Source organism: Nothobranchius furzeri, chromosome 11 (assembly GCF_043380555.1).
Source record: "Nothobranchius furzeri strain GRZ-AD chromosome 11, NfurGRZ-RIMD1, whole genome shotgun sequence".
NCBI classification, from domain to species: domain Eukaryota; kingdom Metazoa; phylum Chordata; class Actinopteri; order Cyprinodontiformes; family Nothobranchiidae; genus Nothobranchius; species Nothobranchius furzeri.
In genome coordinates, this window is record NC_091751.1 from 204,261 (window position 1) to 221,652 (window position 17,392).

At 41.8% G+C, this 17,392-nt stretch overlaps 1 protein-coding gene across 6 annotated transcripts in view; it reads left to right on the plus strand.

Annotated features, from left to right (window-relative positions):
• The window catches only part of trappc9 (trafficking protein particle complex subunit 9), a 297,274-nt gene that overhangs the window by 78,565 nt on the left and 201,317 nt on the right, over window positions 1–17,392 (plus strand). For all 6 annotated transcript variants that reach the window (XM_070556143.1, XM_070556145.1, XM_070556147.1 and 3 more), the window contains one exon: window positions 913–1,065. In XM_070556143.1, coding sequence (XP_070412244.1) covers window positions 913–1,065 — 153 coding nt within the window. The remainder of the gene's footprint in view (window positions 1–912; window positions 1,066–17,392) is intronic.

The following is a 17,392-nucleotide window of genomic DNA, read 5'->3' on the forward strand; positions in this document are numbered from 1 at the left end:
GGCTTGCTTTATTTCATAGCAGTCACTTAGGCAGCTAAACTGTAGGACTTTGTAATTAAATAGTAATAGTGATCATGGTCTCGCTGTCCCTGATCTAGGCTTTCTACGTGTTGGAGCTGGAAGCCAGATGTCACACATTGGACGTGAAAGACTTTCATAACCCTACGTCTTTTAAATCATCCCTCCATCAACTGCCTGTCTAACGGGCAGTCCCTTTTTTGATTTTTCACTTTTAATTCAGTCAGAAAGCTCAGAGTTTGTGAATAATTTAAGCAAAGTTTGATCCACAGAATGTTTATTTAATGTCGTCTACATTCACATCCTCTGAGAAGACCTTTTGGATTTGGGTGATGGATCCAGCTTGGATGTATAAACTGTTAGCAGGCTTCCAGTCCCCTTTGGTGTGTGTGTGTGTGTGTGTGTGTGTGTGTGTGTGTGTGTGTGTGTGCGTGCGTGCGTGCGTGCGTGCGTGCGTGTTAAAATCCGACTGCTTGCTGTTCCCGCATCCACTGCAGTCCCGAGTGGCTCACCTGCACAGACAGATCACATGCTTTATTCAGGTGATGTTTCATTCATCTGGGGCTCCTGGCTGCAGCGGATACAGCTGAGTCATTCATCTCATTTAAAAGCTGTAGGAGGCATAAATTACTGTAGCACGTCTGGTGATGAGCAGAAGAAACGTCACTGTGACCGTAAAGGCTGTGTTTCTGTTGTTCTGATGTCTGCAGATGTAGTCCCTCCCCATAAAAATCAGTCTAAATTACAAAAATAAAAACAACATTGCCAGACAACCTGTTTCTTATCAGATGCTTATATAATTGGCAATTTGGTTTACTTCATTCACAGTAAATGCCACAATCAAAAACGTATAATTCAAAACATTATTTCTCTCCTTTTTTCTTTTATCCGTAGAAAAAGTGTTCAGCAACTTCCTCAGCTGGAAGCTGGAAGAAGCCTTAAGTCACCTGCCTCTGAAGCCTGGTCTGACCGTGACACTGACTGTCAGCATCCAAGTCAAGCTGGATTTCTCTGGTCAGGAGAACCTGCTGCAGGACCTCAATGATGGTGAGTAGATTCAGTACAAACAAAGCTACTTCAGGGGACAATTTTGGCTCACACAAGAATCATAAGCATTGTTCTTAGCTGAGTTTTTAGTTTTACCTTCGACACAAATCTGCTGCATGTCTGTCAGTTGTAACTACACTGCATAAGCAAGGTTGATTGTTATTGTTTAAGGAGGTCCTTCACTGAGAAAAATTTTTTACAATCGAGTCACTGACTAGTGTCAGTGACTTTACAGCAATCCTCATACTAAGCAAGCATGCAGCGACAGTGGAGAGGAAAACTCCCTTTTAACAGGAAGAAACCTCCAGAGAATCCTGGCTCAGTATAAGCAGCCATCCTCCACGACTCGCTGGGGGGTCGAGAAGACAGAGCAGACACACACACACACACACGCACGCACGCACACACACACACACACACACCAAGTAGTGTTTCTATGGTTACATTGTGATTACTTAGTAAATACTCTATTTGGTGAGAGATGAACTTTATTGTATGTATCCTAGTGGATCTATAATTCATAACATTATATTATAAAACATCAGTGTTGCAGAGTAAACAGACAGTGGTAGAGACGTGTTGCTGTTAACCAGTCAGCGGCGACATGTCCACATATCAGGAAATATTCAATTCAATTCAATTCAAGTTTATTTATAAAGCGCCAAATCACGACAAGAGTCGTCTCAAGGCACTTCACATAATAAACATTCCAATTCACAGTTCATTAAACCAATCAGAAATAATGTTTCCTATATAAGGAACCCAGCAAATTGCATCAAGTCACTGACTAGTGTCAGTGACTATACAGCAATCCTCATACTAAGCAAGCATGCAGCGACAGTGGAGAGGAAAACTCCCTTTTAACAGGAAGAAACCTCCAGAGAATCCTGGCTCAGTATAAGCAGCCATCCTCCACGACTCACTGGGGATCGAGAAGACAGAGCACACACACACACACACACACACACACACACACACACACACACACACACACACACACACACACACACACACACACACACACACACACACACACACACACACACAAACACACACACACACACACACACACACACACACACACACGGACAAGTAATGTGTCTACAGTTTTATTGTGATTTCTTAGTAAATATTCTATTTGGTGAAAAATAAACTTTATTGTATTTATCCTAGTGGATCTATAATTAAACGGATAAACTAGTAGTAGCACATCAAAAATCAATGAAAACAAAAAGTTATTATCAGGAGAGGGAGAATGTATTAGTGGTTAGCAGCAGTGTGCTAGTCGATGGCCCCCTCCATGAGGCCACCACAGCTCAGCAGAACATCGTTGTAGCTTCTTCTGGGGAGAAAAACACTTAGAGAGAAAATAAAGTTAACAGCTGAAATAGCAGGAAATAATACAGTTAAAGAGCAGACTGTAGAAGAAAGTAGTAGAGTGTGAAAAGTGGTCAGTGTGTCCTCCAGCAGTCTAAGCCTATAGCAGCATAACTACAGAGATAACTCTGGATAATCTATCCTATTTAGATGGAGGCATGTTGGAGGCAGGGCAAGGGAGAGCCGTCTTTACCGACTGTACACTCCACCTCCCTCTACTCCCCCACTTGTCCAGATCTAGGCTAACATCAGATTTTGACCATAGGCCCTATCAAATAAAAATGTTTTAAGCCTATTCTTAAAAGTAGACAAAGTGTCTGCCTCACGGACTAAAGCTGGGAGCTGGTTCCACAGGAGAGGAGCCTGATAACTAAAAGATCTGCCTCCCATCTTAATATTAGATATTCTGGGAACCACCAGTAGACCTGCAGTCTGAGAGCGAAGTGCTCGGTTAGGAACATATGGAACAATCAGATCACTGATGTATGATGGAGCTTGATTATTAAGAGCTTTATATGTGAGAAGAAGGATCTTAAAATCTATTCTGAATTTAACAGGTAGCCAATGTAGGGAAGCTAAGACAGGAGAGATATGATCTCTCTTTTTAATTCTCATCAGAACTCTAGCTGCAGCATTTTGGACAAGCTGAAGACTTTTAACTACATTCTGTGGACTTCCTGAGAGTAATGGATTACAGTAATCCAGTCTTGATGTAATAAATGCATGAACTAGTTTTTTAGCATCACTCCTGGAAAGTATGCTTCTAATCTTAGCAATATTCCGAAGGTGGAAAAAGGAAATCCGACAAACTTGTGAAACCTGGGATTTGAATGACATGTCCTGGTCAAAGACAACACCAAGGTTCCTTGCTTTGTTCTCGGAGATTAATGTAATGCCATTAAGGTCAGGCGATTGGCTAAGCAATTTCCTTTTCTGGATTTCTGGTCCAAAGATGAGAACTTCCGTCTTGTCTTGATTTAAAAGCAAGAAGTTAAGAGTCATCCAATTTTTTATGTCCTCAAGACAAGCCTGTAATCTACCCAACCGATTAGGTTCATCAGGGTTAATGGATAAATATAACTGAGTATCGTCAGCATAACAGTGGAAGTTTATCCCATGCTGTCTAATGATTTTACCAATTGGGAGCATATATATAGTAAAAAGAATTGGTCCAAGCACTGAACCCTGTGGTACTCCGCAAGTAACCCTGGAGTATGAGGAAGATTTGTCATGTACATTTACAAAATGAAATCTGTCATACAGGTAGGATTTAAACCAGCCTAACACTGTTCCTTTGATCCCTACAACATGTTCAAGCCTTTCTAAAAGAACATTGTGATCAACTGTGTCAAAGGCAGCACTGAGATCTAACAAGACTAGAACAGACACAAGATTCTTATCTGAGGCCATGAGAATATCATTTGTAACTCTCACTAATGCAGTTTCAGTGCTGTGATACTCTCTAAAACCAGACTGAAATTCCTCAAACAGAGCATTAGTGTTTAAATGCTCACATACTTGGATGGCCACTATTTTCTCCAGGACTTTGGATAAAAATGGAAGGTTAGATATTGGTCTATAATTCATTGGTTCATCTGGATCCAGAGAAGGCTTCTTAAGTGAAGGTTTGATTACAGCCACCTTAAAATCTTGTGGTACATACCCACTTACTAAGGATAGATTGATTATATCTAGAATGGGGGCAGTAACCAAAGGAAATGTATCTTTAAATAATTTGGTTGGGATTGGATCCAAAATGCAAGTTGAAGGTTTAGATGAAGCTAATATTTTTGATAACTCTGAAAGCTCAACTGGATCAAAACGGTTCAAACACAGATGAGGTTCTACAGTCACCTCTGAAGCTGCCTCACTTACTGAGGAAGAAGAAATCGCATTAGGGAGGATGCTAAAGATTTTGTTTCTAATAGAATTAATTTTACTTGTAAAAATCCCATGAAGTCATTGCTGCTGAGGGCTAAGGGAATAGATGGCTCAGAGCTACGATTCTGTGTAAGTTTAGCAACTGTACTGAAAAGAAATTTAGGATTATGCTTATTCTCCTCAATTAATGCTGAAAAATAAGCAGTTCTAGTTTGTTGAAGCTTATTTTTGTAAAGCACAAGACTATTTTTCCAGGATAGGTAGGCCTCCTCATGGTGTGTAGAGTGCCATGTTCTCTCCAATTTCCTAGAGTTTTGTTTTAAGGCTCGTAAATGAGAATTAAACCAGGGAGCCAACTTCCTGTCCCTAATTACCTTCTTTTTTAAAGGGGCTACATCATCTAATGCCACTCGTAAAGAGGAATTAACATGATGAAGTAAGGCATCAATTTGTGAGGGGTTAGAACTGAAAATATTGCCCTCTGCTACGTTCCTCTGAGATGCTGAGGACAGTAAAGATGGAACAGTTGATTTAAAAGATGCAACTGCGTTGTCAGATAGAGACCGACTATAATGAAATTTACTTTCATGTCTCAAGAACTCAGTTATAAAAAACTCAAAGGTTATCAGAAAGTGGTCCGAGAGGACTGGATTATGTGGAAAGATCGTTATTTCCTCACACTCTATGCCATACGTCAGAACAAGGTCCAATGTATGATGGCAGGAGTGGGTGGAGCTATGTATTCTCTGAGTGAAACCAAATGAGTCTAAGATGTTACTAAAGGCTACATTGAGGCTATCATTTTCGATGTCCACATGAATGTTGAAATCCCCCACTACAATGACCTTATCAGTATTTAGCACCATATCAGATAAAAAATCAGAGATCTGATCCAAAAACTCAGAGTAAGGGCCTGGTGGACGATATAAAACTACAAACAAGAGTGGTTTTACAGTTTTGCAATCTGGATTAGGAAAACTAAGAATAAGATGTTCGAACGAACTGTAGCTATTAATCTGTAAGGGACTGATTAATAAGTCCTAATGAAAAATGGTTGCCACTCCTCCTCCTCGCCCTGTACTTCGAGCAATGTGATGAGTTAAATAATTTGAAGGAGTCGACTCATTTAAGCTAACATAGTCCTCTTGCTGCAGCCAGGATTCTGTGAGAGAGAGCAAAGAGATCTGATTATCACAAATCAAGTCATTAACTAACAAAGTCTTAGAAAAAATGGATCTAATGTTCAACAACCCACATTTAATTTTTCTAGTTTTCTGCTCAGTTGAATTTGTTCTAATATTTATGAGATTTCCATGATTTGCTTTATTAAGTCTGATGTTTAATCTGTGTGGTTTTGGACGTGGGCAGGACACTGTCTCTATGGGGTAGTGGGTGGGTAACAGTACAGAAGCTGCAGAGGGGTGGGTTAAACTACGACTCTGCTTCCTGGTCTGGACCCTGGGTTGTCATGGAGGACTAATAAAACTGGCCATGTTCCTAGAAAGAAGAGCTGCCCTATCCAAAGAGGGATGGATGCCGTCTCTCCGCATCAGACCAGGTTTTCCCCAAAAAGTTTTCCAGTTATCAATGTAGCCCACGTTGTTTTCAGGACACCACCTAGACAACCAGCGGTTGAAGGACAGCATGCGGCTAAACATGTCGTCACTGGTCCGATCAGGCAGGGGGCCAGAGAAAATTACGGAGTCCGACATTGTTTTGGCAAACGTACACACCGAAGCAACATTAATTTTAGTGACCTCCGATTGGCGTAACCGGGTGTCGTTACCGCCAGCGTGAATAACAATCTTACTGTATTTACGCTTATCCTTAGCCAGCAGTTTCAGATAAGAATTAATGTCGCCCGCTCTGGCCCCAGGTAAACATTTAACTGTGGTTGCTGGAGCCTTTAATGCCACGTTTCTGACCATGGAGCTGCCAATGATCAGAGTCGGCTTCTAATCCTGTTGTCTGAAGCTACTTTTTGATCTGGCTGCACTTAAACAGAAGCATCTGAAATGTTTTCCCTCAGAGTACAACTTACAGGGCAGTCATTCCTACTAGAGACCACTGCAAAGGTATTAAAATTCTGAGTGAAGGACCTCTTCAACTCAAACTCAGTAAACAGGGTGTTAACAATGAAATAGCTCGTTTTTTAAAATCAGTTTAGTATCCAGACTGAAAGTTCAACTGTTGTAGGTTTCTGTTGTATTTTAGACTAAGCACCTCACACGCTTTTATTATTGCTGTCTCTGTTCTCAGCATAAATGCTTATATCCCACCAGATTTGTCAGAAAACATTCAGTTTGCTTTCAGAATCAACATTTTCTATGCAATACTACTGTAACATACTGATGAGGACGCGTATCTTAAACTTGACAGTCATGTAATTGGTACTGTTGGATCACCTTTCTTCCACCTGCCACGCTTAGCTAAACTAAAGCTGTTTCTTTCATGTGCACACCTGGGAATTGTGATTCACGCATTCATAACATCCAGGCTGGACTATTACAACTCACTGGATGCAGGCGTCAGTCAGGCTGAGATCACAAGAGTTTAGGTAATTCAAATTTTCAGTTAATTCCACTTCAAGACTGTTGACTGGAACTAGGAAGAGAGAGCCCATCACTACCATTTTAGCTTCCCTACACTGGCTGCCTGTAACTTACAGAATTAATTTTAAACAATTCTCTTGCTTGGTTTTAAGGCTCTGAACAGTATTGCCCCACATCTGATTCATCATTATACCCCTTAGGACCAGCGGAACAGGGTCTCTTAGCTGTCCCAAGATACTGATTGAAATTGCAAGGGGGATGTTGCCCAAGGACACAAAAACTGTGGCAGACTTGGCAGAAAACACACCTGCAACCCTCCAGTTACTGGGTGGGCATTTAACTCCTCTGTCACCAATCATCCCACCATAAGGCAGGGCAACTGTCTCACAGAGAGATCTCGACAGGAGTGTCTTCTAATGAGATGGGTTAAAGAAAATCTTCACGCAAGTTCTCTACCGTTGGCTAAAAGAGTTGAAAGCTACATTGAAGGGACTTTTCCCCATAATACCATATGGTGCACACTGCAGAGGAAAGGCGTGCATGGGTATCGTCTATGAAGGAAGCCTGTTTTAAAGCCCAGGCACAGTAAAGCATGTCTAGAAATGGCGAGTCCCATGCTGAAGAAGATGAAGACTACTGGGCTGTCTGGCTTCAGAATTGTATGGCATTGCAAAGGTGAGGATTTCAAAGAAAAATGTATGGTTGTTACATCCCCGACAGGAGGTGTTCAAATGTGAAGGAACATTATAGTTGGTTTAAAATGTTTTTAATTGTCATAAAAGGTTCTAAAAACAAGTGCAAACAGATGGTGAGCATCATTAGAATAATGCAAAACGAAAATGTCTCAAAAGGTTAACGGTTAAAAGACAACTTATCAACAATTAAAACACCTGGTTAACACTCCTTTAAAAGTTTCACCCAAACTGAAGGTGTTTTAAGACACAACGAAGTTGATCAAAGTCTTAAAACCAAAACGGAGGTAACCTTAAAACGGAGTCAACCAAGTTGGCATCAACCAAAGATCCCTATGGATCACTTAGAGTTTTACCCTGTAAAACTCATCAAACTCAGAGGTAAAACCATTAAAGTTAAAACTCCAATTCAAAGGGTTTTTAAAACAAAACAAGGCCGGGAGGACAGCAGAACCCCTGCACTGCTGCCTCCCAGACTGCCGAAGGCACAGCCTTTTGATCCCAGGTGTCGGTTGTCAGAGAGATTCAGCTCAGCTGTGCTCCTCAGCAGCCTGGAGGAGAGGAGAAGGGATGGCGTCCGGCTGATCACCGGGGCTGGGCGATCCTCGCTCCTGCATCCAAAGTCGCCAGGCTGGTGCCCATAACAATGGTGCCCACCAGAGTTTGCACTAGACATTTTTGTTGTTCGTCGTTTTTACTGACAGGGTTAAAAAAAAAAAGGTCATGAGGAGGAGAAAGCGAACGCACCATTAGCTGAACGGAAGCTAACATATCAAGCTAATGTTATCTTAAACAATTTATTAACCTACCCGAGCAAATTAGGATGATGATGCCTCACTTAGATCATCGCTGCTGGTTTCATCATCACCCAGTTACCCATCCCGTTTACTTTAGCACGCTTCCTCTCCGCCGTGCTGCTTGCTCTGTTTACAGCTTGCCCACAGTGACTCACGGCATTACGCTCCAGCGCCGGTGCTGCTGTCTATCTTGGCTAATCGCTGTCTCACAAGTTCTCGTTATGAAGAACGGGTATCAATACAAGGCACCATTTCATATGACGTGAATCGGTACTCAGTCGGTACTATGGAATTTGGTTGGTGCCTTAAAAAGTACTGAATTTGGTACCCATCCCTAGATGTAGATCTGTCAGATTTTTCAAATTCTAGTGTTGCACTGTCTACCTTCTATCAGAAGCTAACACAGGAAGTGGGTGTAGGACACAATTTTCATGTTCAGCCTGCATGTTAAACTCAGAGTGACCAATCATTTAAATAATAAGTAAAAATGGTTTCTCAGTGAATGACCTCTTTAATCTCAATTTTATGTTCTAGAGTTTGAAAAGTGTTTCATAAAACACGGCCTTGTGAAGAATTTGGACTGTGCACACGTTTTCATTGAGTTCTTGGTCAAATGTTTGCTTTTCTAATTGGCTGTTCGCATTAATGCTGAGCAAGATGCATAGGATTTTGTTCCGTCATTTGAAAGTGTTGATGGCATTCGTTAATTAACTGATTTATTGTCCTCTGCATTTTTATAATTGTGAATATACTCCTTGCTGCTGGCTAATGCATGGTGTACCTTTTAGTTTGCCATTAAAAGTACCAAAGTTGCACACAATGCATCTGTAAAGACTACAGTAGGACTGATGGAGCAGATGAACCAGAGACATCATTTGCTTTCATTAGCCATATAGTTTGACTTTAGATTGGAAAATGCAGCGATTCAACAACACAAACATGTTTACATAGATTTTAGTACAGACATATGCATCATCCTACACCAACATAGCATGGGCTGCATGGTGGCGCAGTGGTAGCACTGTTGCCTCGCAACACGAAGGTCGCAGTTTCAAAACTCGGCTGCGGCCTTTCTGCGTGGAGTTGCGTGTTCTCCCCATGCATGCGTGGGTTTCCTCCGGGTACTCCGGTTTCCCCCACAGATCACAACATGCCCTATAGGTAAAAAAAAAAAAAGTAAGTCGCTTTGGGTAAAAGCGTCTGCTAAGCACATAAACATTCAAACATTCAACATAGCCAGATGTAGACAGTGTGTCGCACTGGTGACAGGATGGTATATTAAAGGTTTTTTAAACGATAAGAAAAACATTCTAAGGTTTCTTTTCTCTTCTACCAACATCTGCCCTTTTCTAGTACACACAGAAACGTTTGACTAGAGCTTTATTAGTATTCTTAGACAAGTACATGCGTTCATACGCGAGTTAATGTGCCGTTTTCCATTAAGTCTGCTTGTTAGAAGCAGTCTGCCTTCCTTATTTACGATTTAGCAGCAGTAGAAGGAAGATCCCTACTCCTCTGCACCCCGGTTTCCTTCCTAGCATGTATTGTGGCTTCTTCATTTCAACAGCTAGATTTTATTATTGCACACACTACTGCAAAGCAAATGGGGACTGCTAATGTTTTCTGCCTGTTTGTATCACACAAGTCTGTTTACAAAATATTCCATGAACCACTAGATGGATTTCAGTGACACTAGATGTGTTTCCATTGTCAGAAATTCAGGGTAGATTTACTGAAACTTCCCACCATGTGCGTGTCTCCACTTTACTGGGCCGTTTTCTAGGCCATTTTAAGGAACTTTTGGAGTACCTGACGAGAGGTAGGTACTCAGAAAGGCCCAGCTGAATAGCTGAGCGGAACTTTAAGTTAGCTCACGTTGATTGGTTGTTAGTGGAAAATGACATCAGCAGACACCTGCATTTTTGGTTCTTTTTAAAACACAGAAAAAGTTATTTTTATTTTTTTATTTTTTACCTTGCTGACTGTTTTGTTTACTGACTGCAAACTTCCTCAGAGCTCAAGCTGATGGTGGCGTCGCTTCCTTCTCCGTTTATCTCTGCAGTAAACATACATAGGAGAAACCGGACTCCAACTCAACACACAAACAATAGAATATAGAAAAGAATGTGAGAGAGAAACAAGTCGAAGTCACACAAGAGCAGCAAAACAAGAAGCAGAAAGCACAATAAAGAAGTCAGCCGTAACAGATCACTGCACAAGAGAAAACCGCATAATGGACTGAGACAACACAAGGATCATAAACACCGAACAACAGAAATACAAAAGATGGATAAAGGAAGCAATAGAGATAAGGAGACGTGGATGTGGGACCGTGAACAGGGACGATGGGGTCTACACATTGGATCATGCATGGGACTGCATCATCGGTGAGTGGAGATTGGGCAGCAGAGGGTGACAACGTTGTCGCCCTCTGCTGCCCGCGGATAAACGCAGAAGGAAGTGACGCCACCATCAGCGTCAGCTCTGAGAATGTTTGCAGTCGGTAAACGAAACTGTCAGCAAAGTAAAAAAAAAACCTTTTCTGTGTTTTAAAAGTAACCAAAACAAAAATGCAGTTAGAAACCAGACACAGCAAGAACATACCAAAGATCAGCAGACGCCGTTCAAAACAACCGGCGTTAGCAGAATTGCGTGTGAAGCAGAATGAAAACATGAGAAAAAAAAAGCACCGATTGTGCTGCTTTAAAATCTACATTACCATAAATCCTAAACACAGAAAAGCTCTGTGGAATCCTCCTACATTGACTACGTTTACATGCAGCCTATATCCGGGTCATGATTGGGTTAAGGTCGGTATTCAGGTTTCTGAGTTGATCAGAATAACCCGTTTACAAGCATAAATAGAAAGAGTTACCCCTAACTTGCATAACTCGATTTAAATGCGGACGTTGGGGTAGCGTCAGGATGTATGGACTACGTCCAGACGCAATATGCGTCATTTCCGGTTCTTCTTGTTCCGGTATCCGTGAAAACAACAACATGTTTCCCAGTTTGGAAGAGATAGCGACCGCGTTTGTTTGCGCTTTAGTTTCCTCGTCACTCAAAGTGTGGTGCTGTGTCGCGACTCGCCATGTTGCCCCCAACTTGTTGTTTACTTCCGGTGTTCTGGCGCATACAAGACGTCTCGCTACTCAAAAGACCAAGATTCCTTGCGAACAGAGCATGTGCAGAACACACGCTTTGATGGGGATATCCCGGTATGCGTTTACACGACCAAACATTCGGGTTAGAAAAGGGTTACCCTAGGTGTAGTAACCGGGTTTTTAAAACCCAGTTATGAGCATATCCTGGTTTTTGGCGGTGTTTACATGGCCGTGCGGAACTGGGTTATTGTGAATATTCGGGTTTTAAAAGGGTTACTGGCTGCATGTAAACGCACTCATTCATGGGGCTTTGTTGCCTCCCAGAGTGCCCTAAGAAACAAAGCTTCTTCTGGTCATTGAACCGCACATTTTACATCAAGCAGCTGCTTTCATCTCCTTAATGAAATAAATTATGCTGTAATTGAACATAATAAAACTTTTACTCTTGTTAATGTTACTGTGGATGCTTTTGTCGTTGACCTGTGACATCATTCCCTGCCAAAGCAGTCGTGCTGTGCTGACCTCTGTGCAAAGTCCTGAAAGGGCTGAATTAGTATGGAAACAACAGCTGAGAGGACCGGGCCGTCGTATCTCCCAGTCAGTTTCCCCCTCCCAGAAATTTCCCTGAAGCTCTGACAATGGAAACACTCCTATGATAAAATGATCCTTGCAAGGACATTTAAAATTGTTGAACCGTTGGTATCAATTCAGTGCAAGATGGCTGCTTCAGCCAACTGACATACAAAAGGATGATAGTTATCAATCTCAACACATATTCTGTAACAGACAGAGGGAGATCTTGTAATAGCATCAGATCATACATGATGTCGTTTTAGAAATGTGACCAAAACCACTATAAATTCTTAATTTCTTTTGAGTTAAACTGTTGCTGTGAAAGTAGGTTGTGCTCATGCATTCTTTTAACAAAAGCGAGTTCTTTAATTACATCTAATTTACTTCAACCTCAAAGCATGTTCATTGTGATTTCACTTTTAGGTTATTCTCATCATCGTCCTATGACACTACTGGCTTTACTCTGTTGGATCCATTCACTACACACTCTACAGACACACTGGCATTACCGTGAGACTTCTATGGACATGTTCTTGAAGCACCAAGCCCTCCCTTTGTGTTTGTGCCCTTGCTTCATGCAGATATGTATTCCTGAAACCATAAACAGATGCAACACTGTAGTGCCACCCTCCACATGAGGTCATTTGAGCGGTATTGTTTCAGTGGTTAAATTAGCCCAGCAGCAATTGAGACCCTGAATTAATGAGATGAGACACAATGTCTCTCTAAACAGCTCTGAATACAGTTATTATGGGGACTATATGGCTTTTCAGTTTTTGCCGAAGACATTTGATACTATCAATGCAAAACAATACTGAATCTATCCATGTTAATAATATAGTGTTGGCATACTGATGAACCTTTATGTTTTTCTCTGTGTGCAGAAGAAAAATGAGTTCTCCACTAATTAAAAAGTAAAGTCTTGATTTGTTAAATCTGTTCCTTGCTGCTTAGCCGACGTTAGAGACGCAACAAGCCCACACACTGGGTATTTGTCCTATACTGCATTCATAACATTTTCCCAATACCACGGTACTGATAACACCTTCTGGCAGTGTCATTTTCACCTCTCAGCTGAGCTACAGTAGGAGACAGCAGATCTGGAGAAGCCGGAGATGGTGATGTAATCCAAACCATCATGGTACAGACATTTGGTATTGGTACATTAAAGTACATGACGTCTAGGCGCATGATTTTATTCAGCTGCATTTTGCTAACAACCACTGCAAGAAATATTGTGAGGAAGTCAAATATCTTGATTAAACAACATCAATGTCTGATTCTGAATAACTCTGAAGCATTAACTGCCATACTTGGTTCTTTTTTAACACAGAAAAAAGTTGTTTAGCCTTCTTTCTTGCTGATGTTTCGACCAATCCTTCAGTCTTCTTCAGAGCTAGCCGCTAATGACGGCGTCACTTCCTTCTCCGTTTATCTGCCCGCTCTCTCCTCGCCGATGACAGTCCCATGCGTGATCCAATGTGTAGACCCCATTGTCTCTGTTGTTCATGGTTGTGTGTCCACGTCTCCTTAGAGCGCGGGCAGCAGAATGCGACACGGTCCTCTGCTGCCCGTGTCAGGCTGACGAAGTTTGCAGCCGCAAACGGAACGTTGCAGGCAAATGAAACCTTTCTGTGGTTTAAAAAGAATAAAAAGATGGAATGTGTAAAACCAGCATTGTTTCATGAAGAGACTTGTACTTTTTGACTTTTGGTTGAGTCAAATCTTTCACAAATGACTGAAAGTCCTCATGAGAATCCATTTAGACTGTAATAAAATTGGGGTAATGATTGTTCCGGGTCAGACTTTCTTTCCAAGGTTCATCTATTAAACATATTTAGAATTTCATTTCCAGTAAATTTCTGTGGAACACTTTAACCTTCCACTCTTTGGCATTTTTCAAATGTCACTGTTAAGTCTTCTGTGTGCAGATGTAGGAGAAACGTGCTTTGCTCAAAAAAAAAAAGCTCAGCAAATTCTATTCAAGTCAATTCAAAAATACTTTATTAAACCCAGACGGAAATTGATTAATAGTGTTGCATGCTGTTGTTTGGTTAGGCAGCTGTCAGCACCACGAAGGATAGCCTGAAAAAGAATTCACTTCTGCATTTAGTAAGTCCCAGATCAGTTTTGTTTGGTCATAACTTTATGATGCTACTTGCTGTAGTGGGTTGGGGCGGTCTTTTGTTGCATCCCTCCTGCACAACGCAGTGAAACAGACCAAGCTGCTGGCATGCCATTGTGATTAGATTTTATGAGAGGGTTTTCTTATTTGCAAAAGCTTTGATTTCCCAAAAGCACTAAGTAATCAATAGATTAATTAAACGTCAGAGTTTGGGAACTACTCTTTCTGCAGAGGTTGTGAAGACATTGCCATCCAAGTGTCTTCATTTAAACATGCAGAACAGGTGACCCTGCAGCCATGATATGAAGGTAGGACGTCTTATACTGGATAGTGTGGTTTTATGCTGAATCTTATTCTGTTCAGCATTTTGAGGTTACTCAACTTGAAAATGCTATACAAATAAACTTGCCTTGACCTTTGTACGTTAATTCTGATGCTATCTACAGTGGTGTGAAAAACTATCTGCCCCCTTCCTGATTTCTTATTCCTTTGCATGTTTGTCACACAAAATGTTTCTGATCATCACACATTTAACCGTTAGTCAAAGATAACACAAGTAAACACAAAATGCAGTTTTGAAATGATGGTTTTTATTATTTAGGGAGAGAACTAAATCCAACCCTACATTGCCCTGTGTGAAAAAGTAATTGCCCCCCTTGTTAAAAAATAACCCAACTGTGGTGTTTCACACCTGAGTTCAATTTCTGTAGCCACCCCCAAGCCTGATTACTGCCACACCTGTTTCAATCAAGAAATCACTTAAATATGAGCTGCCTGACACAGAGAAGTAGACCAAAAGCACCTCAGAAGCTAGACATCACGCCAAGATCCAAAGAAATTCAAGAACAAATGAGAACAGAAGTAATTGAGATATATCAGTCTGGTAAAGGTTATAAAGCCGTTTCTAAAGCTTTGGGACTCCAGCGAATCACAGTGAGAGCCATTATCCACACATGGCAACAACATGGAACAGTGGTGAACCTTCCCAGGAGTGGGCGGCCGACCAAAAGTACCCCAAGAGCGCAGAGACAACTCATCCGAGAGGTCACCAAAGACCCCAGGACAACTTCTAAAGAACTGCAGGCCTCACTTGCCTCAGTTAAGGTCAGTGTTCACGACTCCACCATCAGAAAGAGACTGGGCCAAAATGGCCTGCATGGCAGATTTCCAAGATACAAACCACTGTTAAACACAAAGAACATTAGGGCTTGTCTCAATTTAGCTAAGAAACATCTCAATGATTGCCAAGACTTGTGGGAAAAGACCTCGTGGACTGATGAGACAACAGTAGAACTGTTTGGAAGGCAAATGTCCCGTAACATCTGGCGTAGAAGTAACACAGCATTTCAGACAGAGAACATCATACCAACAGTAAAATATGGTGGTGGTAGTGTGATGGTCTGGGGTTGTTTTGCTGCTTCAGGAACTGGAAGGCTTGCTGTGATAAACGGAACCATGAATTCTACCGTCTACCAAAACATCCTGAAGGAGAACGTCCGGCCATCTGTTGGTCAACTAAAGCTGAAGCCATCTTGGGTGCTGCAGCAGGACAATGACCCAAAACACACCAGCAAATCCACCTCTGACTGGCTGAAGAACAACAAAATGAAGACTTTGGAGTGGCCTAGTCAAAGTCCTGACCTGAATCCTACTGAGATGCTATGGCATGACCTTAAAAAGGCGGTTCATGCTAGAAAACCCTCAGATAAAGCTGAATTACAACAATTCTGCAAAGATGAGTGGGCCAAAATTCCTCCAGAGCGCTGTAAAAGACTCGTAGCAAGTTATCGCAAACGCTTGATTGCAGTTATTGCTGCTAAGGGAGGCCCAACCAGTTATTAGGTGCAGGGGGCAATTACTTTTTCACACAGGGCAATGTAGGTTTGGATTTTGTTCTCTCCCTAAATAATAAAAACCATCATTTCAAAACTGCATTTTGTGTTTACTTGTGTTATCTTTGACTAATGGTTGAATGTCTTTGATGACCAGAAATATTTTGTGTGACAAACATGCAAAAGAATAAGAAATCAGGAAGGGGGCAAATGGTTTTTCACACCACTGTATAATGACTTTCTCCACAAAAAGGTGTAGCAGTTGCTACATCTTCATATGGCCCATCTGGCTGGGCACCTACACCCTTGTTCTCATCCTTTAACCTGGTAAGTCTGGTAGACCAAAGGGGTTCAAGGGGACTCAAATGACTCATCAGGAGGTAGGGAGGAGAGGTATTCATGGGTGGTTTCTGCTTGTTAATCAACCATAGACAGCTAAAGTTTATAAGCTTGACTCATGTTCCCATATTCCAGCCAGAATTCACAAAGCTCCTCGGATGAAAAGCGAAACGTCTTCAAGAAAACAAAGAAGTCCAGTTGCCCTCATTTAAACCCCGTTGGATTACCATGACCTGGGTGACCAAGAACCTTCACCAGCTAACTGTTAGAGCTGGAGTCAGTGGTCTCACAGTCAAAACTGGTGGGCTCTCAGTTGGATGTCCTTCCAGCGTGGTTATGTAAAGAAATAATTTCTACAATAAGCCCAAATATCTTTCTATTGTCAATAGCAACCTTTCGTATCGAAGTCCCAGTTTTCTTTAAGCAAGCCTTCGTTAAGCCTCTTTTTACAAAGATCAGGACTAGATCCCTCACTGCTGACTAACTACAGGCCTGTTCCTAAGCTTCCCTTTCTGTCAAAAGCCATGGAGAAGGTTATCTATGAACAGCTGGTGACTTTTTGTGATGAGCACGGGATTTTTGAAACATTCCAGTCAGGTTTTAGAACCGGTCATAAGTACTAAGTCTTCTCTTACAAATCACTTCTCTTACAAATCACTTCCGGTCGGCAAGATGGCGCCTGTGCTTGGCTTAGCCACGGTCACCGGCCACTTTTTCAAACTTTTCTCCACTAACCTCCTCTTTTCCACCTTGCTCCTGTCTGCGATCCTCTTCAGTAGTGTCCCCGCTACCATCTCCTATGATCGCCAGACTCTTCTGTCCTTCCGTTCGTTCACGATCGCCCAAGATGCACCGAGGATTTACCATCCTGTTTGTTTACCTGAGCGGCGTACCGGCCCGGAACCAATCGACGATCCAGAGCTGCGCACCTCTAGCGATGTTTGTCCGGTCCCGGGAAAACGTCGGAAGAAAAGAGGTAAACGAGCAGGAATCCAGGTGAGAATAAGACTTCTCTTAAAGCGTGGTTTATCTGGTAAACATCTGCGCTATTTTCT